The sequence below is a fragment of the Rattus norvegicus genome, chromosome 10, assembly GCF_021556685.1.
Source record: "Rattus norvegicus strain SHRSP/BbbUtx chromosome 10, alternate assembly SHRSP_T2T, whole genome shotgun sequence".
NCBI classification, from domain to species: domain Eukaryota; kingdom Metazoa; phylum Chordata; class Mammalia; order Rodentia; family Muridae; genus Rattus; species Rattus norvegicus.
In genome coordinates, this window is record NC_141543.1 from 63052562 (window position 1) to 63079019 (window position 26458).

Genomic DNA, 26458 nt, shown 5'->3' on the forward strand with positions numbered 1-26458 from the left:
GTGGGAAAAGGAGAGAGACCAGGTGGGTTAAAAGGACAGCATACAGGGGAATCGTGAAGGTCATGGGGGTGCCCTAGCATGGCCTACAGGCCAGGCATGTCCTGCGAGAGAGGTCACACCTGCCTCAAGTAAGTAAGGTCAGAGCCCACTCAAAAAACACAAAAGTGTTCCCAACTCTAGCACCTGGATACCTGTCACTCAGAAGGCAATGACAGAAAACAACCTATTCCCAGGTGACCCTTGTCTGTTCTGCCATCCACTCAGGCCTGTAGGAGTCAGAATCGTGGGGAGAAGTGGTATCCATGACAAAAGGCATGAAACGTGACAAGGAGCTTGAGCACACCAGGGGTCTTCTCTTCAGGGCAATTTTCTGGACCTAAGTAACAGCCTGACTCAGAGGCAGAGAGGAAGCTGTGATTTAAGTTGAACCAGACTTCTTAGTTCTCAAATGTGACTGGCCACAACAGTCACCAGGACTGGTTAGAATACAGAAAAATCATCACCAATTTACTCTCTGAGACTGGTCAACTCAGTGGGCCTGAGGTCTATGGACAAGGGTACTGTGCCCAGCTCCCAGGGCCGAAGCTGCTATTATCCTCACGGAAATAGCAAGCCCTTCCCACTTGACAGGACAGGAATGGGGTAGGTGGGCAGGAACAGTGAATTAATTGGGACAGGGTGCTTGATAGTTTGGAAACACTTTGGAGGTGAACTCTGACTGCAGAAAGAAAGATTTCAGACACACGGAAGAGGAACAGTGCCCTTTGTGAACAGACACTAGCAAAATCCCAGGCCGAATGTGGAACACAGGAGGGACCGGAATAGGGACCAGGGTCTGGAAAGCTTATATTGGCCATAAGTGTCCTTCAAGCAAGGTTTGCATCAGCCATGACCAAACTTCCTCATCCAGAACTTGGGGAACATTCCTCCTAGGTTCACAGCACAGCCGAGGACAACTACCCCTATCTCTATCCAGATTGTCGGTCTGGAGTCCAGAGGGACTCAGTCCAGAGCCGGAAAGGAGCTTGGGAAGGAATCTGGCCCCTGCCTGTTTGCTAGGGAGCTCTCTGTGAGCCTCTGTGTACTTCCTGGGAAATGGAGCTGGAGAGGTAACCTGGAAGGAGTGGTCAGTGCAAATAGCACCAAGACACAGGTGTGCACCGATGTCCTCAAGGGCTTCCCACCCACTCCCAGAGGGGACCTCACTTACATAGGAGGCCAGGAGGGTCCGTGAGGCCAAGATGAGAGCCAGGTAGAGGCAAGGAGCTGTGGCAAACAGACTAGAAGCACAGATGAGGGGCTCAGCCCTGGGGTTCACCTTCTTGTACTTTCTTGAGGCCTCTGCTCCCAGCATGACACCAATAATACCAGTTGCCACGGTCAATGCCCCAAAAATCAGGCTGATAGGAAAGAGCAGAGAGGACTGGGTCAGACCTGCATCCCATCCCTGCCTCTGGGCCAGGTTACCTAACCCAGTTACATCATCTGGTACCATGCAGCAGGAAACAAGCCCAGAACTGTAGCTAAAAAGCCAATGCCCATTAACCTTGTAGGAATCTCCACCCAGGAACATCCACAGTTACCGTCTCTCTCTTTCTACTCTAAAAGCCCCACTCAGAAATCTTCATTTTAGGGTCCCACCCATCCTCATTGCTTAGATGACTGACTTCCGTGATTCATAGCTCTTGTGTGAGCATTACATATATTCACCATTTTTGTTGTTAATTTGGGGATTTGTTTGTTTGTTTGTTGAGATAGGCTCTTGCTATGACTTGACTAGCCTAGGAACTCACTTGTAGACCAGGCTGGCCTCTAACTCACAGAGATCCACCTGCCTCTGCCTCCTGAATGCTGGAATCAAGGTGTGCATCACTGTGCCTACACATTCCCTGTTCAATCACATCTCTCTGCACCCTGGCTCCACATCCCTTCCAAGCATCACCTACAGCATTACCTTTCCCACCCACTCTTGTACCTACTTCAACACCATCTGGCTCTGATGGAGACTCTCTCTACACGGGCCCTCAGAAAGTGCTTCTTAAGACACGATGGACTATGCTCCTAACCACACTGGGACCAAGTCCTCCAGTCGCTCTCAAACACCAGCTCCCTGGTCCTCGGGCCCCAGCTCTGCTCTTTTCCCCTGCCCCCTACACCTGCGCGTGCTTCCATTCGTGCATCTGGAACACTCTGTGGGAGCTTTCTTGTTTCCTTGCTTGCTTCTTTCTAAGCTTTCCAAACTCCTACTCAATCCACACGACTCCCACAAATACCCCCTCACTGGGGACACTGCTCCCTGTTCCCAGGCTGACTGCTTTATTTCCATCGGTCCCTGTGGCACTATCCGCCCCTGCAGATTCCTCAAAAGCAGTGACCACCAGGTTTGGTTTCCTTCCTTCTCTCTGTGCTGGGATTACAGAGCTGAGAACACACCTAATTCATGTTAAGCAAATGAACTCTGATTTCCTCCCAGGATTCCCAGATGGAGAGATGCAAGGCTGAGAACGGAGAAGGCCAGTATCAGACAGCTACTAGACACAGAGCCAGGATCCACAGACACCATCCTCCTCCTACTCCGTTCAAGTTTTTTTAAAAAAAAAGAGTTCCAAGGTCTCACTGAGACAGTGACTGCTGTGGACTCTGACAGCTAAATCCAACAAGGCTCTCCCAGCCCTCCAGTGGCTCTCTGGTGTCCTCTTTACAAGCCCCTGCCCAATATGACGGCCCTATAGGACTGGTCCTGCTGACCTGTAGCCTCCTCTCTCAGTCTCTCATCCCCTTTGCACAAATGACAGAGTTCTCTGAGCCGCTCTCATGATTTCTGGCCAGCCTCTCTGCCTTGCTCTCTCTCATCCCCTTTGCACAAATGACAGAGTTCTCTGAGCCGCTCTCATGATTTCTGGCCAGCCTCTCTGCTTTGCTCTGCGCTATTCTCTGGAACTCTGTGGCCCCAACACATACTTGTCTCTCCTGGTCATATCATTTCTCAGACACAAAAATTACAGTTATGTGAAATGGCCAGGGCCCGACTACTACCCCCAAGGGGGCTGAGGAGGACGCCTCAGCCAGTTAAGTGCTTTGCTACTCAAGCACAAAGACCTCAGTTCAATCCCCAGCATTAGCATACATGACAGACATGATGATGTCACGCATTTGCCGCTGAGCCATCTCTCCAGCCCCGATGTCATGCATTTATAATCCCAGCACTGGGGAAGCAGAGAGGGGCAGATCAGTGAGGTTTTCTGGCCAGCCAGCCCAGTCTAGAAATCAAGGTGGACAGCTCCTGAGCTGTGACCCTGAGGTTAACTATTGACCTCCATATACACACATGCACCCACATTCAGGGAAAGAATGTGACATGTGGGCTGGCAAGACGGCCCAGCAGGTAAAGGGACTTGCTGCCAAGCTTAGTAATCTAAGTTTGATCCTCATGACTCACGAGATGGAAAGAGAGGAGAGAAATGACTACAGCAAGTTGTTCTCAAGTCTCCACATACATATCAGCACAGTAACAGGTTTTTTTTATTGTATTTTATTTTTATCTTATGGGTATGGGTGTTTTGCCTGCATTATGCACTCCAATCTCTGGAACCTTCTAAGGAAGAACATACTTTGCAGATATTAGGACCTAGCCTAGAATGACCACCGTCCCTTAGTCAGGTAAGCCCTGAAAGTAGTCACTGGGGTGACCTCCATCCCAGAAAGAAGTGGTGTATTGTGTGCCCTTAAAGGCAGAGGTTAGAGAGCTGTGGCCAAGAAAGGCTTCCACCCACAAGGACCTAGGAGAGCCAAAGGTCCACAGAACTCTAAGGGGACATGACCCTGCAGACACCTTGATTTGGGCCCACTGGAAGCTCCACCTCCAAAATCACAACACTAATTTCTGGGCTTTTTGCTTTTGTTTTCTGAGACACGGTTACTCTGTGTGCAGCCCTGGCTGTCTTGAAACTCTCTCTGTAGACCAGGCTGGCCTTGAACTCAGAGATCTGCCAGCCTTTACCTCCCAAGTGCTGGGATTAAAGGGGTGCACACCACTGTCCAGCAATTTCTGTTTTTTTTAAATTGGGTCTTTTTTTTTAGGACTGGGTCTGGAACCCAGAGCATCCACTCTATCAGATCAAATGCCCTTTTCTTTTCTTTCTTTCTGTTTTTGTTTTTTGTTGTTGTTGTTGTTTGATTGTTTGTTTTTGTAGACCCTGTGCTAGCCTCATACTCCCTATATTGCTGAGTATGACCTTGAGCCATATATATATATATATGCATATATATACACATATATATCATAAGTATCTATGTATGTGTGTATATGTATGTATGTGTGTATGTATGTATGTGTGTATGTATGTATGTATGTGTGTGTGTATGTGTGTGTGTGTGTGTGTATGTGTGTGTGTGTATGTGTGTGTGTGTGTGTGTGTGTGTGTGTGTGTGTGTGTATGTGGTACCATAGTGCACAAGTGAAGGTCAGGGGACAACTTGTGGGAGTCGGTTCTCTCCTTCCACTTTGTAGGTTTTCGGGTCATCAGTCTTGATGGCACGTGCCTTTCCTCACTGAGCCATCTTGCAGGCTTCACCCTTGAAATTCCGGATCCTCTTGCCTCCTCCTCCCAAGTGCTAGGATTAAAGGCGTGAGCCACTGTGCTGACTTTGTGCAATTCTGGAATTGAATGCAGGGCCTCATGCCCTCTAGGAAAGCTCTCTACTCCTGAGTCACATCCCCAGCCCAGGCCCATATTTCTGGTTTTTTTTTTTTTTTAGATCATTAAGTGTGGGGCCATTTATTGTATTAAACACAAGAAACAAATAACATCCACCAGTTTCTCACACAGATGTGTGAAGGGGAATCAAACCAGAGTGGAAACTGAGCAGAGAGGAAACTGTCTTTGCATCCAGAGAGGACAATGACTCAGGGGAACAAAGGCAAACCTCGCATCTCCATGTATTTATTCAGAAGATTTCCCTGAGCACCTCCTGTACACCAGAAATCCCTGCCAGCTGGGGTGCAGGGTGTGTGTGTGTGTGTGTGTGTGTGTGATGTGCAAGTCATTGACAGCACCAGGCAGTCTTCAATGGCAACAGGCCAGGAGGCTTCAGAGCAGCAGAAGCTTTAGACAGATTTAAGCCCTGACTACTGCTTGTTAACTGTATGGACTTAGACGCGTCACTTGACCTATATGATCTTCCATCTCGTTTGTAATTCAGGGACAATGTGAAAGCCTTCAGTGTAAAACGTTTGGCATTAGGCCTGAAGCAGACATTTGGAGCTGGAGGAGTGATAGAGCCCTTGACTAAAATCGGCCAGTGAGAGGCTGAGAGTGTCCCTCATTAGTGGAGCATTTACCTAGAATTCACCACAAAGAGCACATGAGGCCTTGGGTTCAACCCTCAGGATGGCAAAGTAAACAAGTTTAATAACGATAAGAAAAAGGAAGGAAACTATGGCAGATGTGCCACTGGGGCAGAAGCACAGGTATCCTAGAAACCACGCACGCTCCCTCTGGGCACCAGGGAGTACAACTGAGTCAAAAAAAAAGGTGGCTGGAGAAGAGGAAGCAGATGCTGGTGTGACCAACAAAGCGCCCAGGAGGGGGGAAGATAGAGCTTTAGAAGTCCAAGGAGGGCCTGCAGAGAAATGCTCAGTGTTTAATAGCACGGGCTGCTCTTGCAGTGGACCAGATTCTCAGCATCCACATGACCAATCACAAACATCTGTAACACCAGTTCTGGGAGTCTGATGCCCTCTTCTGGCCTCCTCAGGCACTGTATGCTTGTGGTGTACAGATAAACAAGCTAGCAAAATACCCATATACAGAAATTTTAATTTAAAAGTCCAAGAAATCAGCCAGGCAAGATCAAAGACAACGGGGTTGGGGATTTAGCTCAGTGGTAAAGCGCTTGCCTAGCAAACGCAAGGCCCTGGGTTCGGTCCCCAGCTCCGGAAAAAAAGAAGAAAAAAAAAAAGATCAAAGACAACAACAACAACAACAACAACAAATACAGGACAGAGAGCATGTCACCAGGGGTGGGAGCAAGGACTTGGGGTATCAAGGAGGAGAGGAAACAAGGGAGGTAGGCCTAGATGTTATTGACTCCCATCAGAAGAGGCTTAGAGAACCTGGCAAGAGGTGGTAGGGCTAGCAGAGGAGTGCAGCAGAGCCACAGGACTGGCCAGGCAGGAAGTGAAATGACATCCCTAGGAGAGAGTGAGACCCTTCCCTCCCATCTACCAGCAAATCTTCTGGGTGTCTAGATGCACTTATAAGGCAGAGAAAAAATGAACACATCCCAAACATCCCTAAATGAGACACATGAAGAATCTTTCCAGTGCCTCAATTTGCAATCTAAAAAATGGGGTGACCTCACAGAATGACTTGGGGCTCCTGGAAGAACAAAGGGTAATCATCCCCTGAAGCCACACGGAAGCCTCATATCCTTTCTCCCTTTGATGCCTTCTGAACCCCCTCAATACCCACAAAAGTAGGAAGATAGGGATTCCAGCACCCAGAAAAGTCAAGGGAGATGTCTGTGGCCACACACAATGGCAGGCTCATTCAAAGTTCCTTAGATCCAAAGCTCAGCCGTTTTCACAGATTGCCTGAAAGACTGAACCCAGGCTCAAAGCCTCCTGAGAACTGTCCCATGAACCAGGCCAGTGCCCTCCAGACTGTCCTCACCTGTCCTGGCTGTGGCACTGCTCTTGGAAGCAGGGAAGCTGTAGGCCATGGACCACGCGAGCTTCAAACAGAAACTTGGGTGCCCAGAAGCCCAGAGCTCCAGTCACAAACGCTATGGCTGTCACTCCAAGGGTTGAAAACACAAAACTCCAGCTGCAAGAGAAAGTGTCCTGGCTGAGGTCAAGATAGGACCAGGACTGCAAGTGCCTGAGCAGCACTGCCCCAGGCATGCAGGGTTCAGCCTTCCTAACGATCCAAGCTCCCTCGTGTCCCAGGCTGCGGTGTTCATGAGGCCTAAGAGTACAGTGAGGCCTGCTTCCCTTTGAGACCTGAGACAGGGGCTGATGTTGCTCTTGTGGAACCTGAAGAGGTGGTCAACAAACTCCAGCAGCCTAGGGTAGCAGGAGGGGCTGGAAAAAGACATCCACTGGATAAAGGAACACAGCGCAAGGCTCACACAGCCTGCCCTGCTCTCAGCCACACTTCTGCCACATCCAGAGGGGACCAAGTCACAAAGAAGCATTTCAGTTAGAGAGTGGAGCTCACAGAAGGAAGAGGGCCATGGACAATCAGACAACCATGGAGTCAGAGATGGAGGTTGGAGTCGTTGGACCAGACAGGGGTTTCTTGGGCCTCGAAATGGAGTCCAGGGACACTTACTTTCTCCCCAAGTATCTGACATCCTCATACCAGCTGCTCCTCGGAGCCCTCACAGGCACTTCTCCCTGTTTCTCAGCTGCTCCTCGGGGTAGGTCTGGAACCAGCAAGATGAGCAGAGCCAAGGCCACAGCATCCAAGCAGGGCATGATCTAGGGAAGGAAGGCCGTGGGGCCAGCACCAAAATCTACTACAGCCTAAGAGACAGGAGATGACTGGCCACTGGGTCTGACCTCTAGTCTCACCTTGGCTCTCAGGTGCTGACTATATGTAGAGCTGTCCATAGAGCTTGCCCTCACTCTTACAGAGACCGTATAGCCTCTCTAATCAGTCTGATTTCCTTAGTACCCAATTATCGTCCCCCTGCCCAGTCCGTACTCTCCTCTACTGAGAGCAGGGAGCCTAAGGTGATTGGAACTGGGACTCAGACCACAAGCCCTTTTCTTGGCTCAGGCTTCCACTTGCCACACCAGTTCCACCCTGTCACCCTCCCCTGTCCCCCCTGCCCATAGGACATGGATCTCACTACATAGTCTGGGGCAGCTTCACGCAGCTCAGAACACCGGAAGGCTCCTGTTCAAGGCAAATCAGGCCAGATTCCTTGAAGCCTTCTCCTGCCTCAGGCTTCTATCTCTGCCTTCCATGACAGTTCAGCAGAGGTCTGCATGCAGGACCAAGCTCCAGGCCCCTCTGCCACTCAGTTCCTCTTCTGAGCGGTCCGTAAACCAAGGGCTGCCCAGGTATGTTCCCAGTTATCCTGACTCCACTTCCAAGTCTCCCCAGATGCCAATTCTTAATGCTGTTCAGAGCCTGGCCTGGCCTGGAACTTTCTCCTTCTTGCCCATAATCCTTAAGAGTCCATAGGTAGCTTTAACTTTTACAACAAGGGAAGCTGAGGCCCCAAACCAGAAGACAATTTGTTTGAGGCCACACAGCCAAAAAACTGAGCAGCTGGAATTTGACCTCAAGGTCACAATTTCCATAGCCCATGTTTCCCATGAGGCCACAATTTGACAGCAACAAACACCCCCCCCCCCCATGGCGCCAGGTACTATGCCAAGTGGCTAAGGCCACAGGAGACTGGAAAGTCCCAGTCAGCCCAGGGGGTAAGTGTAGGGACAAAAAGGAAGTGAAACTCACTCGGAGGGCCCAACGCCAGTTCCCTGTCAGCTCCGCCACAGTTGATCCCAGCACATAGCCCAGACCACTGCAACAGTGGGCAAGAGAGACAGTAGTGAGGGATAGAAGGCAGGGCCCAGGGAGACAGTTCTCTGCAGCCGCTGAGCCCATCCCCTGAAAAAGGTTCAGTTTTATGTTGCCCTTGGTCTGACCCCTAGTGACCCCTGGCTCCTAGCCCAGACCCTAGGCCATTCCCACCATATAAGGATGGGCATATCCTACCACCAACCCCACCCCCTAGTGTCCAAAGCCCAGCCCAGATTCAGTCAGGAAAAGAGGGTCAGAGCTCAGGGGCCTCCCTGTAGGGCTGTGAAGCACACTTCCTCACTAGTCTCCCAGAGCTGCCCTCCCCAGTGGCCCACACTGTCTCTTCTCACTCTTCCAGGAGTGTGCTGAGAGTCAGGAGCAGTCATCATCGCTAACCTCCCATAGCCCATTGAGGGGCAGCACTGTTCCCATGGATTCAGCCAAGGAAACAGGCTCAGAGACACAGTGATAGGGAGGGAAAGAGCAATGGCAGAAGATCCCAGCCCTCCTGGTTTGATCTCTCCTATGCTCAGCACAGCTCCTGTTCTGATTCCTTCAGCCTCAGTTTACCTCTTGGGGAAGTGGGTCCAGGAGTGATACCAACCTTCCAACAGGGATGAAGATGTAAAAGACAGCCAGTGCACAGGTCCGCTGGTCCTTCACGAAGAGGTCACCCAGGACGGTGGGTGCAATGGTGGAATAGCTTGCTGCCCCGGTACCCACGATCCCCCGGGACAGGAAGAAGAGCCAGGAATACTGGATAAGCCAACACAAGACCATGTTGAGATCCAGAGATCTCCCATGGGATGAAGGTCCAGGGGGCCTAAAAGGGACCTTATGACAAAAGCCCATAGGGAAGGAGGCACAAGCCAGGACTGCAAGTGTCCCTCCTCTCCCAACCCCAGATGCCCAAAGTCACATGGGTAACCTTACTGGTGTTTCTAGCCACTGCTTGCCCAGACCCACAGTGGAACCCTTCCTCTGGGTCTCTTTGCAGTCAGGACAGTTTCCTAAAACGGTACCTATTACACCAACTTCCCCCAGCCCCCACAGAGCCCACCAGAGTGGGAAGTGAAGTGGAAGGCCAGAAAGCTCCTGGTCAAGAAAGTCTAACAGGTTGAATGTAATGGTGCCTGCCTTTAATCACAAGACTCAAGAGGCAGACAGATGTCTGTGAGTTTGAGGCCAGCTTTACTCTACAAAGCAAGACAGCCAGAGCTACACAGAGAAACTCTGTCTCCAGAAAAAAGGGGGTGGGGGTGGGGGAGAACGTCTAAAGGACTAGGTAGACATCACGGTGGTACATGCCTCATGCCTTTGGTTTTAGTACCTGGTAGGTGAGATAGGCAGGTTTCTGCTTAGTCCAAGACCAGCTTCTTCTAGTTTGAATATACCAACCCAGCCAGAGCTACACAGTGAGACACTGTCTTAAAAACAACAGCAGGGCATAGTGGCACACACCTTAAATTCAATGCTCGGGAGGCAGAAGCAGGCAGGTCTCTGTGAGTTTGAGACCAGCTTAGTCTACATAGTGCCTTCCAGGACAGCCAGTGCTATAGAGAGACCCTGTCTCAGAAAAATTAAAACAGAGACAACAAAGCACATCTAATGGCCTCTCTACTCAGGCTTAGAGGCCGTACCACAGGCTCCCCTCCTGCACTGGCAGTACAGTCCCTGAGCTGGCTTGGGCCAGAAGGAAGCTCCGAGACAGCTGGATCAGGGAGGAAGCAGATGAGGAAGGTCCAGGGACTGGGCGGGGATGTGGACCCTACCTGGTAGGAGATGAAGGAGCTGGAGAGCCCAGCCCCCGACCACAGCAGGACCCCGAAGCTCAGTATGGCCTTGCGGCTGTATCGGTCACCCAGGTAGCCAAACACAGGTGCAGACACCAGCAGGCAGCCGATGAAGACTGAAGGAGACACACAAGAGGCAGCCTGGAACCTCCAAGAGGGTGGCTGGGCAGACAGCCCTACTGGCTCAAGGAAGAGGCCTGGCGAAGATGCCACAAGCTGGCACCTTGGCACTGGGCCCAGAACACAAGAAAGAAGAGATATAAAGTTGTCTTATACTCCCAGTCCATCATACAGTCCATAGCCCAGAGTACAGCACTGCCTCATCTTGCTGTGTGGCCTCTGAGCATGTCTTGGGAAGCTGACATTCTCCCTCAGTCTTCATAAAGGGACATAGAGCCACCACACGGAGTGAATGCCAGTCTTCTGGATTTGCAAGAATACATGGCTTCTGTGAGGTTGGGTATGGGAATTGATCTGACTTGTCATTCACACATCTTTTGCTAGGGAAGGGGATAGGGACCAGCAGAGGGGAACCTGAAATAAGCACATAGACTCCAAACCAGAGAGGGTGCAGGAGGCTGTGGAGGAGCTGGTGTGCCTTGGTACGTGCCTAAACCAAGATCTCCTGAATCTCAGGATGGCCTTGAACTTGTTATCTGGCCAAGGATAACCTTGAGCTTAATGTCGGGGTCCAGCCTCGGCACAGGATTGGAGTTCTCAGACTACTTTTCAGGTACAAACTGACAGGCAATTTTTCAAGGCTTAAAGCTTCTCTCTCTCTCTCTCTCTCTCTCTCTCTCTCTCTCTCTCTCTCTCTCAGATTGAGGCTGCACACATTCTTCATTCTCCTGTGCCCTCTGCTTTTCTCCTGTGCACTTTTCTCTTCTCGAACTCCCACACCCCTACGCACCTCTGTGCATTCCCCTTTCACTCACACACACACACACACACACACACACACACACACACACACACACACCTCACATACCACACACACACCACACAAACACCACACACACTCTCCTTTCACACACACACACTTCACACACACCTCACACACACACACTCACACACACACACCTCACACACCACACACACACACACCACACAAACACCACACACACACACACACACACACTTTTCACATGCACCTGACATTCTCTCTTCACTCACTCTTCACATTCTCTCTCACTCTCTTGCTCTCTCTACCATGCACACACCCACACACACTCTCTCTTCTCACACTGTCTCTCTCACACTCTCTCCACTCACTCGACATTCACCTCACTCTCACCTCACTCGCTCTCCACTCACTCTCTTGCCTTTTTCTTGCCCCAGTCTTTTATTGATACTCCAGAAGCAGGTAGAAAAAAAGACATTGTATAATCATTGCCAAATCAAATTCAAAAGAATAACCACATCCCACAAAGAACTAAGAATTACAATTGTTCCCCAAAGTTTCAAGCTTCCCCTTCCCAGGCCTGTGGCCAAAATAATAATTGCAAACTTATTATTATTTAAAGTTTAACTTTTGACTTATTATACTTCAGAGCTCAGAGCTCTGGGGTCAGCTACTTGCATTTTCCTGTGAATCTCTAATGATAAATGACATGGGCAAAGCTGCCAGGCAGTCCAGAAAGAATCAAGTTAACCCTTAACTCAGTAATTCCACTAGCTTTCTATTTCTGCATATTGCACACAATGACTCTCCTAAGGGTCCCAGTGTTTTGACGTAGTTTTACTAGTATATAATTTTATGCATTCTATACTTCCTTATCCAGGTACCACTCTTAAACATTGTGCAAAACTTATTTCATAACTTCAATAGTTTTTTTTTCCTTTCTCAGGGTCCCAATGTTGGCTCTAATTCATTTTCTAATAATTTCTTCAAACTTTCTTTGCAAGTCAAGCATTAATCTGGAACTACCATTGTGCAGTTATTACATTGTTTCCGAGATGAGAACACACAGCTTGTACCTGGACCATTAGGACTGTGCTGTGCTGTGCCCCATGCCTCAATTTTTAATTGTTTAAGAATCATCACATCAAGGAACATCTAGTTTCACAGAATTCACCAGAGCAGAAGGAAAAAGAAATAGGAAAGTCAGATATAATAGAATAATTATGCACACCAAGCCCAACTGAAAAGTAGTCATGCCAAATAAGATCTATACAGCCATTATCCAGGGCTAAGGTCAGGAGAAATGGGAACAACTGTTTTTTACAAAGAGCTGCTGCAGGCTACGGAGATGTCTCCATCCTGGCTTACTGTAGGCAGTCTCTTATTTCAGATGGCAGGTCCCCTGGAGGGATGTGTCCCCTGCTTCTCAGGGTCCCAGATACCATCAAGGAGCTACTGCCAGCTTCTGAGATGTCTCCATCCCAGCCTGCTCCGGGCAGTCCCTGTCATAGTATGCTGTCTGCAGCAGCTTCTGATCCTCCCATCTCTACCTCTTGATTGCCGGTGCTAAAGTGTGCCACCACGCCCTGCTTGTAGACAGTGCTGAAGATAGAACCCAGGGCTTTGTACATCCTATGCAAGCACCCTACCAAGAGAACCACATCTCCAGCCCTTCTGTACCATATCAAGCCAGGTGTGGTGCATGCTTGTAATTCCAGGACTCGGGAAGCTGAGACAAAAGGACCGAAAGTTCAAGGGCAACCTGAGTTGCCTTGTCCCAAAACCACAAAAACAAGGGGCCAGCTGAACCTAAAGACCTGAGTTTGATCCTCAGAGCCTAAGCGGTGAAGGGACAAAAGCAGCTGCAAACTATGCTGTAACTCTACACACACTATGTCTTATGCATGCGTGCGCGCGTGCGCACACACACACACACACACACACACACACACACTCACTCACTCACACACTAAATGTAATAAAAATATGTTATGGTTTGTATAAGCTTGGCCCAGGAAGTGGTATTATTAGAAAGAGTGGCCCTGCTGCAGTAGGTGTGTCTAAGTAGGGTGGGCTTTAAGACCCACCTAGCTGCCTGCAGGAGAGTATTCTGCTGGCAGCCTTCAGATGAAGATGTAGAACTCTCAGCAACTCCTACAGCATGCTTACCTGGATGCTGCCATGCTCCCACCTTGATGACTGAACCTCTGCACCTGTAAGCCAGCCCCAACTAAATGTGGTCCCTATAAGAGTTGCCTTGGTCATGGTGTCTGTTCACCACAGTAAAACTAACTAAGACAAAATGTTTCTCTTAAATTTTTAAAACTTCTATTATTATGAGTGCATGGGTATTTTCCCTGCCTGCATGTATGTGTGCCTCATGTATGCAATGTCCTTGAAGGCCATTGTGTGGGATCCCCTGGAACTGAAGTTACAGATGGCCATGTTGTGTTCTGGGGATACAACATGTGTCCTCTGGAAGAGCAGCCAATGCCTTTAACCAATAAATCATCGTTCCAGCCTATCACAGCATTTGTAAAGGCTGAACCTAAACAAGGCGAGGCATTTATTATGTTGTGTTTGCTCTTCTATGAGAATAAAGACCTGGCTCTGGGTTTGCCCAGCATTGTGGCCCATTGATAAACTCAAGCAAGACTTTTGTGTCTAAAATAAAATCTCCTTCTCCCTTGGAGGATGATGGTGAGTCCTGGCCTCCAGGTTGGGAGAGCTAGCAGGTAGACAAATGGGGGCCTGGAACCCCACCCCACCCTTCACCTTATCCACCATCAAAAGGCCAAGACTTTAGAGGACTCTGTCTAACACTGGGTCTTCAGTCACTAATCATAGGTGATTGACAGTTCCTGAGCGCAGTGAAGGCCCAGATCAGGTCCTAGTCCCTCCCACTTTCCCATGACCTGCTGTAAAACTTGGTTAAGCAATATGTAATTGTGGAAATTAGGACACTTTTGACCTATAAAACCAGTAATTTAATATGGTTCAACCTAATACTCCACAGAGAGTGATCTCCGATGTTGATGGTGTTTAAAATTTTAATAGCTACTTCCAAAATAGGGCTCCAGATAGGCTGTATCAATTTACACTTGCATAGAAGTGCATGCTAGAACTCTTGCCACCACTTGATATGAACTAGAATTTCATTTTTGTTGTCTAATAAAAACAAATGTTATCTCACTGATTTTTCTTTGAGACGGGGTCTGAGGCCCATGTAACCTCTTTCTCCCTATGTAGCTGGTAATGACCTTGATTCTTCCTCCTGACTCCAACTCCCAGGGATTGTAGTATACACGACCCTGCATATGTCACTCACCCACACCACCCACCCACACCACCACCCCCATAAACCAACCTGCATATGCCACCCCTATACACCACCCTACATACACTGTCCCTCATACATCCCCCATACACCATCCCATACACACCACCCTCATACATCATCCCCCAAACACCACCCTCAAACACCATTCCCCATACACCACCCCCATTCACTACCCCACACACAGCACTTCCCATGTACCACTCCCCCATACAACCATACACACACACACACACACACACACACACACACACACACACACACAAGATCCCCCATACATCATCCTCCATACACTACCCCCAGTACTGGCAATGTTTTATTAGTTTTCTTCTGTTAGAGACAGAGTATCCCTATGCAGCCTTGTTTGACTTGGAGCCCACTATGTAGCCAGACTGGCCTCGAACTCATGGCCTCCACAACTGTGTGCCACCAGTTCCAATTCACTGGTGTTAACATAAATCTGTGTTGTTTTCATTCCCTCTAGAACCACTCACTTCTTCATATGCTTCAAGTTGACATTTAAAAACATTTTAGTAGTCAGGTATGACAATGTATATCTGTAGCCTCAGCTTGGAACTACAAGAGTTCAAGGGTTTGTTTTTTTTTTTTTTTTGTTTTGTTTTTGTTTTTTTTTTTTTGAGCTGGGGACCGAACCCAGGGCTTTGCGCTTCCTTGGTAAGCGCTCTACCACTGAGCTAAATCCCCAGCCCCTCAAGGGTTTTTTTGTTTTTTGTTTGTTTTGGTGTTTTGTTTTGTTTTGTGGGGTTTGTGTGTGTGTGTGTGTGTGTGTGTGTGTGTGTGTGTGTGTGTGTGAGACAGGGTTTCTCTTTGTAGCTCTGGCTGTCCTGGAACTCACTCTGTAGACTGGGCTGGTCTTGAACTCAGAGATCCACCTGCCTTTGCCTCCTGAGTGCTGAGATTAAAGGTGTGTGCCACTAGCTCCCAGTTCAAGGTCATTCTTGGCTGCACAGTGGTTCAAGGTTGGTGTGAGTTACATGAGACCTTATCTCAAAATAACTGAGTTAATAAAATTTTTCGAAACGTGAATCAGATTACAAGCACTTGTTCTTGCAAAGGACCCAAGTCCAGTTCCCAGCGCCCACATCGGGCAGCTCACGTCTGTAACTCCAGTTCCAGAGGATCCAGTGCCTTCTTCTGACCTCCAGAGGCACCAGGCATGTACATAGCACACAGGCACACATATAAGCAAAACATTCATACACACAGGATAATAATAAATCTCTAAAAATAAAGCAAGGCATGGTGATACACACTGCTAATCCCAGCACTCAGGAGGCAGAGGCAAGAGCATATCCATGAGCTTCAGACTAACAAGCTCAATACAGGCCAGCCAATGACACACAGTGAAAACTTGTCTCAAAAAGCAAAAGAAAGTAAATGTAAATACATTTTAATAAAAAATAAATAAATAAAAACATTTTTATCTGAAGTTCAAGTAGTTAAAAAAAAATCAATTATATCCATGCTGACCATACACAGACATTCCTCCTTTTTTATTGGGCCCTAAATGAAACACTGTGACAATAACTTATGAAGATCTGTATTAGGTATCCTGAGCCATCTGGAGATGACCTGAATTTAGAGGAAGATGTACTAGGGGAGCTGTAAACATTACGCTTTTTTTTTTTTAAAGACAAAGTCTCTGTACATAGTCCTAGCTGCTTCAAAACTCACTCTGCACACCAGACTGGCCTCAAAGTCACCTGTCTCTGCTTCCTGGGTGCCTGGATAAAAGGCGTGAGCCGCTGCACCCAGACTCTACTGTTTTATTTTAGACAGGATCTGTCTCACTATGTAATACTGGTTGGCCTAGAACTCATTAAGTAGGCCAGACTGGCCTGGAACTCTTAAGCCTTCTCAGACTGGCAGCAGTAGGGGTCCTGGAACGGATCCCCAGAAGATACTGAAGGATGACTTTATTTCTGTAAACAGAATTTCCATCAAGCACTCTAAGGGGCAGATGGAGTTCAGTTTATAGGAAAGACTGGCTGTGAAACCCAAGTGGGAAAGTCAGCCCTGCTTTGCCAAACTAACCCGTCAAATCAGACTGTGGGGAAACTGGTGACTGGTTTGCCGTCTTTTTACAGTCAAAAGCAGGGTATTAATACCTATCTCAGAGACCAGGATCTCATTTCTGAAGTTGAATTCATAGATAAGTAGCAGACGGTCACGAAAAGAACTGGCTAGATAAGGCTTGGCTCCTTGCCAGAGGTGAGTGGCTCGGTGGGAAGGGTGCAGAGCGTGTCTATGAAGGAGTTCTCTGCACCCCAGGCCTCCCTGCGGAAGCCTTAGCAACTCCCTGTGCATGGTACCCTGAGTTTAACAGAGAGGAGCACATGAATGTGGTGCCTCTTCCCGCTTCAGGCACTAGACAGAGGAGTGTACTGAAGCGGGGGTAGGGGTGCGAGACAACAGCAAAGGGGAGCCACCCTCCAGGTGTGGTTCTTCCAGACTGATCATGTTAGGGAAATGACAGGCAGAATGGAGTAGGTTTCTTAGGACCGTTCGCACAGCCCATAGAAAATCTTCCAGTGTTCCCTGGGGTGGGGGTGGTGTCCTTGCACCTAGTTTGAGAACCTGCTGCAAAACAGCATGACAGTGGATATCTGTAGGGGGACAGGTTCCAGAGAAGACCCTGCACCCACGAGGTGCCATGTGCTGTGACCATGTGTGCCCTTGTGTGTGCATACAAATAGGTCTGCATTCACCCAGGCTTTCATGGAAGGTTAGCCTGTGTTTAATGATCCCATAAACCATCCATTCGAGCTCCCTGGTGCCGCATTAGTAGGTTCTCTGTGGCCTTTCTGAGGCCACCTGAGAACCAAGGTCTTCTGTCTGCCTGTCTATTAGTACCCTTTCAGTCAGATTTCTTAGCTCTGTGAGAGAAAAGCACACACTGGGGTTTCCTGTTTCTCTGTGGAATACTCAGCTGAGCTAAAAGCAGGAAGAGAACCAGGAACACTCAGGAGCTTTTCCCAGCCTGTCTCCCTCGACTGCGTCCTGCAGCTGACTCCAGCTCAAGGGCCTGTTCAACCCCCAGCTGTCTCCTGACAAAGACTCAGGGGCTGGAGCCAGCCACAGAACCCGCCAAACTATGACAAAAGGTTCTCGCTCCAGGTCCAGGACTGGTTCCTTACCTGTCTGCAGCAAACCAGCATGGCTGTCACTGATGTGAAAATACTTCTGGACATCCAGTAACACTCCTGGGGACAAATGGAGAGGGTTATAAGATGGGAAGTAGCCCGACCAAGCTGGCCTCTGAGGCTGCTTCTTCTGAGATTGGGACAGGCCCCAATGAGCAGTACACACAGCACGAGACATGGCAGCTGGGCCAACCACACAGCAACAGCAGCCAAAACCAAAACCAAAACAGAAACATGCCCATGTGGAATACACACAAAAGCCAGGCATGGTACCTCAGCAATCGGGGCTAGAGTGCCAGCGTAGACTTCACAGCCAGTCTAAGTTACGCAACACCCCCACCCTGGTTTAAAAAGTGGGGAGGGGACCGTTTCTGTCCCGATACGCAGACTCCGGCTGCCCAAGATTGTCCAGCATGAATGGGAGTCACAGGGACTGGACAGAGGCAGCTCCCACTTCCAGCATCACAGAAGGGGGAAAAATGATCCCACACAGGACCCTTCAGACTGCCCCTCCCACAGGAAGCCCTACATCCATCCGCTGTTATCTAGCAGCCAGAGAGTAGGAGAGTTTGTTCACTTTGTTTGAGCCTACTCACATAACACACAAGCATACACAACTGTGCATCCTTTTTACCTTAAAAAAAATCATTGTTATCATCCTGAGGGGGAAAAACAACCTCACCTAGCCCAAGCTGGCCTTAAACTCTCTATGTAGTCAAGGATGACCTTGAACTGCCGATATTCCTGACTATCCCAAGTACTAGGATTACGGGTGTGTGCCAGCACGCTGGTTTTATGGGGTGCTGGGGATAGATCCCAGGGCCCCATGCATGCTGAACAAGCACCGAGTTACACCCTCAGTCGTTTTTCATCTTTTAACAACACCAGATGGTGTAGTCATTGGAGAAAAAGGAAAATATACAAAGTGAGTTAGCAAGAAAAACAGCTCCCTGGAAGTCCTCTGAGCGAACTCATTTTCCATTTTTAGAAGAGTCCCCTTGACCTGTGTCCTGTGACCTTGTCAACCTTGTGGGTAGCCCAAGGGCAAGGATTAATGAAGCCAGCCTCTTATCTCCCAGTCTTTACAACCCTGGTGCTGTTTCCACAGGAGAATCTTAGCTGCCGCATCACTGCCTGGCCCCAACAACAGTCGCCAAGAGTCCCCACATGGTTTCACTTCTCCAAGTCTTCAGTCCTCACAGTGACCACAGCTAGTGGAAGTTCCAAAGGGGAAGTGACATGGCAGGCAGACCTCAGGGTCTCAGAGTCTGACAGCCCTGCTGGGGGCCCCAGAGCAGAAAAAGAACTGGATACAGGTAAGGCTCTGAAGTAACACCCAATAGTAACACAATAACACTTCCTAGCAGCCCTGGCCTTCCTCCCATCCCATTCCTCCAAGCCCCTCAACCCATACTCAGGTTCCTCCTTACCTTCAGCCTGATCCCCTTGGTAGCCTCTGAACTGACCTTTCCAGCTCATCTTGCATCTTTCAAGGTCCCAAATCCTATTATGGTCTCCCATGGTTTTCTCCCATGGTTCCCCACTGCCTGGACCAGAAATTATGAGCTCCCAGGCTGGCATTCAAAAAGCCTGTGATCTTGCGCCAAATACTCCGCTTTCTCCCCCTCTTGACCCTTCCGATCAGCACACTCACCTGCCTTGGTTGACACGTCTCTGATCTCTGTCCTTCCAGTCATCTCAGTCTCCAAGGCCCCGGCCAAATGCTCCCCATGTATGAGTTCTACAGTCATTCATCCTCAGGGATGCCCTGCTGGCACCTCCCCACTCTATCTCACTTCAGACCAAGCTGGGCACATGTTCTGTGCCCCTCTGAGTTCCTCAAAGATACAGCCCTGCTCTGGTAATATCTGCAGACCCCAGACTCCCATTCATTCCACAGAGGCTCCCGGCTACATTACTGATGGCTTTGGTCATGGTCAGCAGTGGCAGTTACTCGCCTAGGCTTCCCAGCCTGCCTGAGCCCCCTCATTTGCACCATTGTTTGCCTCTCTGCCTTGCATGGTCATTATTGATAAGCATCTCTCTGTGCTCTCTAAGTCAGTTGTCCCTGCAGAAGGAACTACATGTCTGAATTTCTCCTGGGTCCTACCAGAGGCTCCTGCTCACAGTGCTCCTGCTCTCAGTGCTCCTTCTCACAGTGCTCCTGCTCTCAGTGCTCCTGCTCTCAGTGCTCCTGCTCTCAGTGCTCCTGCTCTCAGTGCTCCTGCTCTTAGTGCTCCTGCTCTTAGTGCTCCTGCTCTCAGTGCTCCTTCTCACAGTGCTCCTGCTCTCAGTGCTCCTGCTCACAGTGCTCCTGCTCTCAGTGCTCCTGCTCTCAGTGCTCCTGCTCTTAGTGCTCCTGCTCTCAGTGCTCCTGCTCTCAGTGCTCCTTCTCACAGTGCTCCTTCTCACAGTGCTCCTGCTCTTAGTGCTCCTGCTCTTAGTGCTCCTGCTCTCAGTGCTCCTGCTCTTAGTGCTCCTGCTCTCAATGCTCCTGCTCTCAGTGCTCCTGCTCTCAGTGCTCCTGCTCACAGTGCTCCTGCTCTCAGTGCTCCTGCTCTCAGTGCTCCTTCTCACAGTGCTCCTGCTCACAGTGCTCCTGCTCTCAGTGCTCCTGCTCTCAGTTCTCCTTCTCACAGTGCTCCTGCTCTCAGTGCTCCTGCTCTCAGTGCTCCTGCTCACAGTGCTCCTTCTCTCAGTGCTCCTGCTCTCAGTGCTCCTGCTCTCAGTGCTCCTGCTCACAGTGCTCCTGCTCTCAGTGCTCCTGCTCTCAGTGCTCCTTCTCACAGTGCTCCTGCTCTTAGTGCTCCTGCTCTCAGTGCTCCTTCTCTCATTGTTCCTGCTCTCAGTGCTCCTGCTCTCAGTGCTCAACCTGGAACAAGTGGATGATGAAAAATCGGCTAGGCATGGTAGCACCTGTAATCTCAGCATTTAGGGGACAAAGGCAGGAGGACTGGGAGTTTCAGATCATTTTCAACTACACAGTGAGTTCAAAACCAACCTGGTCTTACTTAAGACCCTGTCTCAAAAACAAACAAAGAAAAGAGGCTGGGGACCTCGGTTAGTTAGTAGAGTGCTTACCCAGCATGCACAAAGACCCTGGGTTCAATCCCTAGAACTTCATAAACCATTGTGGTGGCAAACCTGCAATCTTAGCCCTAGGGAGGTGAAGGCAGGCACATCAGTAGTTCAAGATTATCTTTAGTTACATAGTGAGTTTGAGTCTAGTCTGAGCTACATGAGGCCCTGCCTCCAAAAAGAAATGAGGGCTGGCAAGAGGGCTCAGTTTGTGAAGGCGCTTGCTGATCAAGCTCGGAAACCTCAGTTCAACCTCTGAAAGTCAGATGAAGGTGGAAGAGCACGCACACACGGGCACACACATACACAAACAGGCACACACGGGCACACACGGGCACACACATACACAAACAGGCACACACGGGCACACACGGGCACACACAGGCAAACACAGGTACACACACATATACACACACAGGCACACACATACACAAACAGGCACACACGGGCACACACGGGCACACACATACACAAACAGGCACACACGGGCACACACGGGCACACACAGGCACACACGGGCACACACATACACAAACAGGCACACACGGGCACACACGGGCACACACAGGCACACACAGGCAAACACAGGTACACACACATATACACACACAGGCACACACATACACAAATGGGCACACACGGGCACACACAGGCAAACACAGGCACACACAGGCAAACACAGGTACACACACATATACACACACAGGCACACACAGGCACACACGGGCACACACACATACACACACATATACACACATACACACATACACACACAGGCACACACAGGCACACACACATACACACACACAGGCACACACAGGCACACACGGGCACAAACGGGCACACACGGGCACACATGGGCACACAGGCACACACAGGCACACACAGGCACACACATACACACATACAGGCACACATACATACACACACACATACACACACACACGCACACACACACGCACGTGTGCACACACATCCTTACACACTGCTTTGTTTTTTTTTAAAGAAAGGGCTGAGTATGAACTGATGAAGGGATGAATGGGGGACCAGATGAGAAAAGCAAGCAGAGCCCAGTCACAAAGGAGTGTGCAAGTGAGAGACAGAACAGCAGGTTGTACCCTGTCTCCTACAAGAAGAAAGGCAAACTGTGCAAGGTAGGCCAGCAGCCGGCTGCCCCAGAAACAGTGCAGGGAGAGCCATTCTCACTTGGGAGCTGGGCCAAGCTGCCCTGCCTTCCATAACCTTGCCTGCAGCTCTCTCCTTATCCCAATGCCTTTGCTCCAGAGCACAATCCCATCTACTTACTAGCACCCCTGCGCCGACACACATTGTGCCCCCACTCTGGCTTGAGACCATTCAGAAGAGGCTGGAGACCACTCACTGGGGTGAAACCACCAGAGATGTGCTCCTAGAGAAGAAAGTGTTGGGAAGAAAGCCACCAAGGATACACAGTCGTGGGGTTGTAGAATGGGGATTACTGAAGCGGCTGCCCCAGGCTACCCCTCCCATCCTCACCTGGGATGATGAACCAGTTCATGTAGTTCAGAAGGTTGACGTAACAGAGAACAGCTGCAGCCAAGTACGCTCTCCAGCGGGGCAGGCTCCAGGAGGCAGATGTGGAGGGAGGCAGACAGTTACCTGAAGCCAAGGCCCCATACTGCCCACCTGGACTCAGGCTCTGGCTCTGTGGCCCTCCTGTCTGAGGTTTGATACACTCTCTGGACATTTTCAGCAGTGCCAGATGCAACTTCTCTGTCAGAACGGGTGCCGAACTAAGCTACATCGGCTTGGCACCAAGTCACTTCCTGCAGGCTCCCAGCCTCTCAACCTCAAAAGGCTGCTCTTTTAACTGTCAGACACCTTATCGCAGGTTCCTGCTGAGCACAGTGCAGCCACACTGGTGGGATTTCATCACTCTCAGCCTCCTAGCCCTGCTGGGGGAAGAGGGTCTTGCATTGGTGATTGGATAACTCTGTGGTCCCTCAATCTAGCCTATGGCTGCAGCAACTGCAGTGAGGAAGAGAAGCTCCTGGGACAGGAAATGAGAGGAGTGTCTCCAAGCCTTGCTCACTGCAAACTGCCCTGCCTATGCAAGGGGGAGATGAGCTGTGAGCATGGCCCTGAACCAGGTCAGATAGAGGAGGGTAGGTGTTGGCCAGGATGGTAAGGAAATTGCACAAAGGAGCAAGATAACAGAGGGAGCTGGAGACATAGGGACAGCTTATATAAAACTAACCCATGGGGACTGGTGAGATGGCTCAGCCTGAGAAAGTACCACCAAGCCTGCTGACATATGTTTATCCCCAGAGCCCATATGGTGGAAGGGCAGAACTCTACAAAGTTGTCTTCTGACCTCCAAACATAACGTGCACCAAGGCACACAAGTTCATGCGTGGGTACAGGAGTGATCCCTGTCTCTCTGTCTCTCTGTGTGTCTGTGTCTGTCTGTCTGTCTGTCTGTCTCTCTCTCTCTCTCTCTCTCACACACACACACACATACACACACACACACACACACACATACATACACATGCACACGCTTTCACTCACACCCATACAAACATAAAATAAATAAATTTCATCAACAGGGAATAAGTCTAGGGAAATGTTTTCAAGGGAGCTTTAGAAATTGATCACCAGTAGCAAAGGTAGAAAAAAATAACTAGATCGAATCCACAAAGCCATCAGTGGTGACCCACACCTGTAATCCCAGCACTTGGGAGGTGGAGGCAAGATTATCAGGAGTTCAAGACCATCCCTAGCTACATAGTGAGTTTAAGGCCAGCCTGGGCTACATGAGACCATATCTCAAAACAAAAGCACATTAAGAAAGAGTAACTATACAGGCCAGTGAGATGGCTCAGCAGGTAAAGGCACTTGCTGTGTAAGGCTGACAACCCAAGTTCGATCCCAAGCCCAGGTAGAGATGGAAAGAGAACTAATTCCACAAAGTTGTCCTCTGAGCTCTAGACATGTGCCATGGTACACGTCTCCACACACATCATGTACACACACACACACCACACACACACACACACACACACACACACACTTTTGAAATAATATATATACATATATATACATAATATATATATATTATTTCAAAAGTGTATGACAGTCAGGCATAATGGTCCATGCATTTAATCCCATTAATGCTTGGAAACATTAGCAGGCACATGTCTGTGAATTTGAAGCCATACATACACAGAGAGGTCCAAGTCAGTCAAGTCTACATAGTGAAAAGACACTGTCTCTGGGGGTGGGGGGAGGAGACTATAACAAGAGATCAGACAACTTTCTTCAAGTATCAAGATTGCCATTTATTGGACTGGAGAGATGACTCAGCAGTTAAAAGCACTGACTGCTTTTCCAGAAGTCCTGAGTTCAAATCCCAGCAACCACATGGTGGCTCACATCCATCTATAATAAGATCTGATGCCCTCTTCTGGTATGTCTGAAGACAGCTACATTGTACTCATATAAATAAAATAAATAAATCTTTAAAAAAAAAAAGATAGCCATTTAGACAGATGATATTGGGTGTCACCAAGTAAGAAATCCAGGACATGTCACATTGCAAGATTCCAGATTGATAAACATATATCATAGAGAGCTGTCTGCTTTACCTCTCTCGAGTACTAAAATTAAAGGCATGTGCCAACACACCGGCTAAAAAGTGTGTGTGGGGGGGGGGGGGTAAGGAGGGAGGCTGTGACCACCACTACCCATGTGGAGTTCATGGTGGAGGTTAGAGGACAACTTTCAGGAGTCAATGTTCTTCCACTTCGGGATGCAGGGATCAAACTCAGGTGGTCAGGCTTACACTGCAAACACCTTTTACCCGCTGAGCCATCTCGACATCCTGCACAATCCAAATTTAATAATAAGAAAAAAAACTTAGACAAACTCAAACTAATTTTTAAAAACACTTTTTTGGGGGGTTGGGGATTTAGCTCAGTGGTAGAGCGCTTGCCTAGCAAGCACAAGGCCCTGGGTTCGGTCCCCAGCTCCGAAAAAAAAAGAAAAAAAAACAACACTTTTTTTTTGCTTTGTTTTGTTTTTTAAAACAGTCACAGGCTGGGAATATGGCTCAGTGATTAAAAGCACGTTTCTACCAAAGGACCTGGGTTTAATTCCTAGCACCTACGTGAAGGCTCACAACCGTCTATAGCTCTAGTTCTGTGAGAACAGACACTCCCTTCTGACTTCTGTGTGCACCAAGAAGACATATGGTATGCAGACATACATGTGAGCAAAGCACTCATACACATTAAATAGAATACATAAATCTAAAAGAAATAAAGTCTCCCTATATAGTGAGGGCTGGCCTCGAACTCATAGCAGTTGTCTGTTTCCCAAATATTGGGATTGTAAGAGTGCACACCACAGACAGTTTAGTAACCTTTACTGTGAACTCCACATGTGTAGTGGTGATCACAAGCCTCCCTCCTTATCCAATGTTTTTTTTTAAGAGATTTTATTATACCAAAGTGTCAGTGACTGGCAGTGTAGCTCAGTGGTAGAGCAGATACATAGCAAACCCAAGGACCTGGGTTCAACTTGTAGCATAAAAAAACAAGTCAAAGAGAGCTGGGCCTGGTGGCCCACACCTTTAATTCCAACACTTGGAAAGCAGAGACAGTTGGATCTCTGTGACTTTGAGGCTAGCCTGGTCTACATAAAGAGTTTCAGGACAACCAGGGCTCTGTAGAGAGACCCTGTCTCAAAAAATAAAGTAATAGCTGGACAGTGGTGGTGCATGTTTTTAGTCCCAGCACTAGAGAGGTAGAGGCAGGTCGATCTCTGTGGGTCTGAGGCCAGCCTGGTCTACAGAGTGAGTTCCAGGACAGTCAGGGCTACACAGAGAAACCCTATCTCAAAAAACAAACAAACAATAATAATAGTAATTAATTAGTAGTGAAAATAAGCATTCACTGGGGGAAATGTCAGCTGGGCGGGGCAGCTCAGCTGGGTGAGGTAGTTCAGGCCTATAATCACTGCTCTAAAATGCCTAAGGCAGAACAATTGTGAGTTTGAGTTCAACCGGGGCTACATACAGAGTGAGACTCTATGTCCAAAACACAGAAACCAAAGGATGAGTATGTGGGTCAGTCAGTCACATACTTGGCTAACAGGCATGAAGCCTTGCTCCATACCCTGCACTGCCTAAGCTAAGCATGATGGCTCACACCTGTGATCCCAGTTCACTCAAAGTAGAAGCAGGAGGGCCATAGTTTAAAGTTCTATAGCAATTGGAAACCAGCCTGGGTAGCCTGTGACTCTGTCTCAAAATTACATATACATGTGCACATGCATACACACATGTATGTATATAGAGAGCATGAAGGTCAAAGTGATAAGAGACTAAAAAAGACTGAGGGACTATTTAAGATTAAAAGAGATGAAGGAAAGCTGGGTGAGACGGCACACATCTTTTCTTGGGAGGCAGAGGGCAGCAGAAGTCTGAGTTCGAGACCAGCTTGAACTACAGAGCAAATTTCAAGACAGCCAGAGTTATACAGAGACCCTCTCTCCAGAGAGAGAGAAGTGGGGAGGAGATCAGACAATTATGTAGGACCCATGGCCCTCACCTGGCATCTGTACCAAAGGGGAAGTGCACAGTGCCGGATGAATGGGTAAATTAGAGT

The 26458-nt window shown here is 48.9% G+C and overlaps 1 protein-coding gene across 8 annotated transcripts in view; it reads right to left on the reverse strand.

The window, feature by feature from the left end:
* The window catches only part of Spns3 (SPNS lysolipid transporter 3, sphingosine-1-phosphate), a 54791-nt gene extending 31899 nt beyond the window's left edge, over window positions 1-22892 (reverse strand). For 5 of the 8 annotated variants that reach the window (XM_087573665.1, XM_087573667.1, XM_087573666.1 and 2 more), the window contains exons 1-8: window positions 22326-22892; window positions 17727-17792; window positions 10310-10446; window positions 9142-9293; window positions 8472-8538; window positions 7335-7483; window positions 6675-6827; window positions 1211-1400 (exon numbers count right to left, since the gene is read on the reverse strand). In XM_087573665.1, the coding sequence (XP_087429791.1) occupies window positions 1211-1400; window positions 6675-6827; window positions 7335-7483; window positions 8472-8538; window positions 9142-9293; window positions 10310-10446; window positions 17727-17792; window positions 22326-22536 (1125 nt within the window). In that variant the 5' untranslated portion in view covers window positions 22537-22892. The remainder of the gene's footprint in view (window positions 1-1210; window positions 1401-6674; window positions 6828-7334; window positions 7484-8471; window positions 8539-9141; window positions 9294-10309; window positions 10447-17726; window positions 17793-22325) is intronic. The other 3 variants (NM_001443667.1, NM_001443668.1, NM_001109035.1) reach the window with 3 other exon arrangements.
* Between the last annotated feature and the right edge of the window lie 3566 nt (window positions 22893-26458).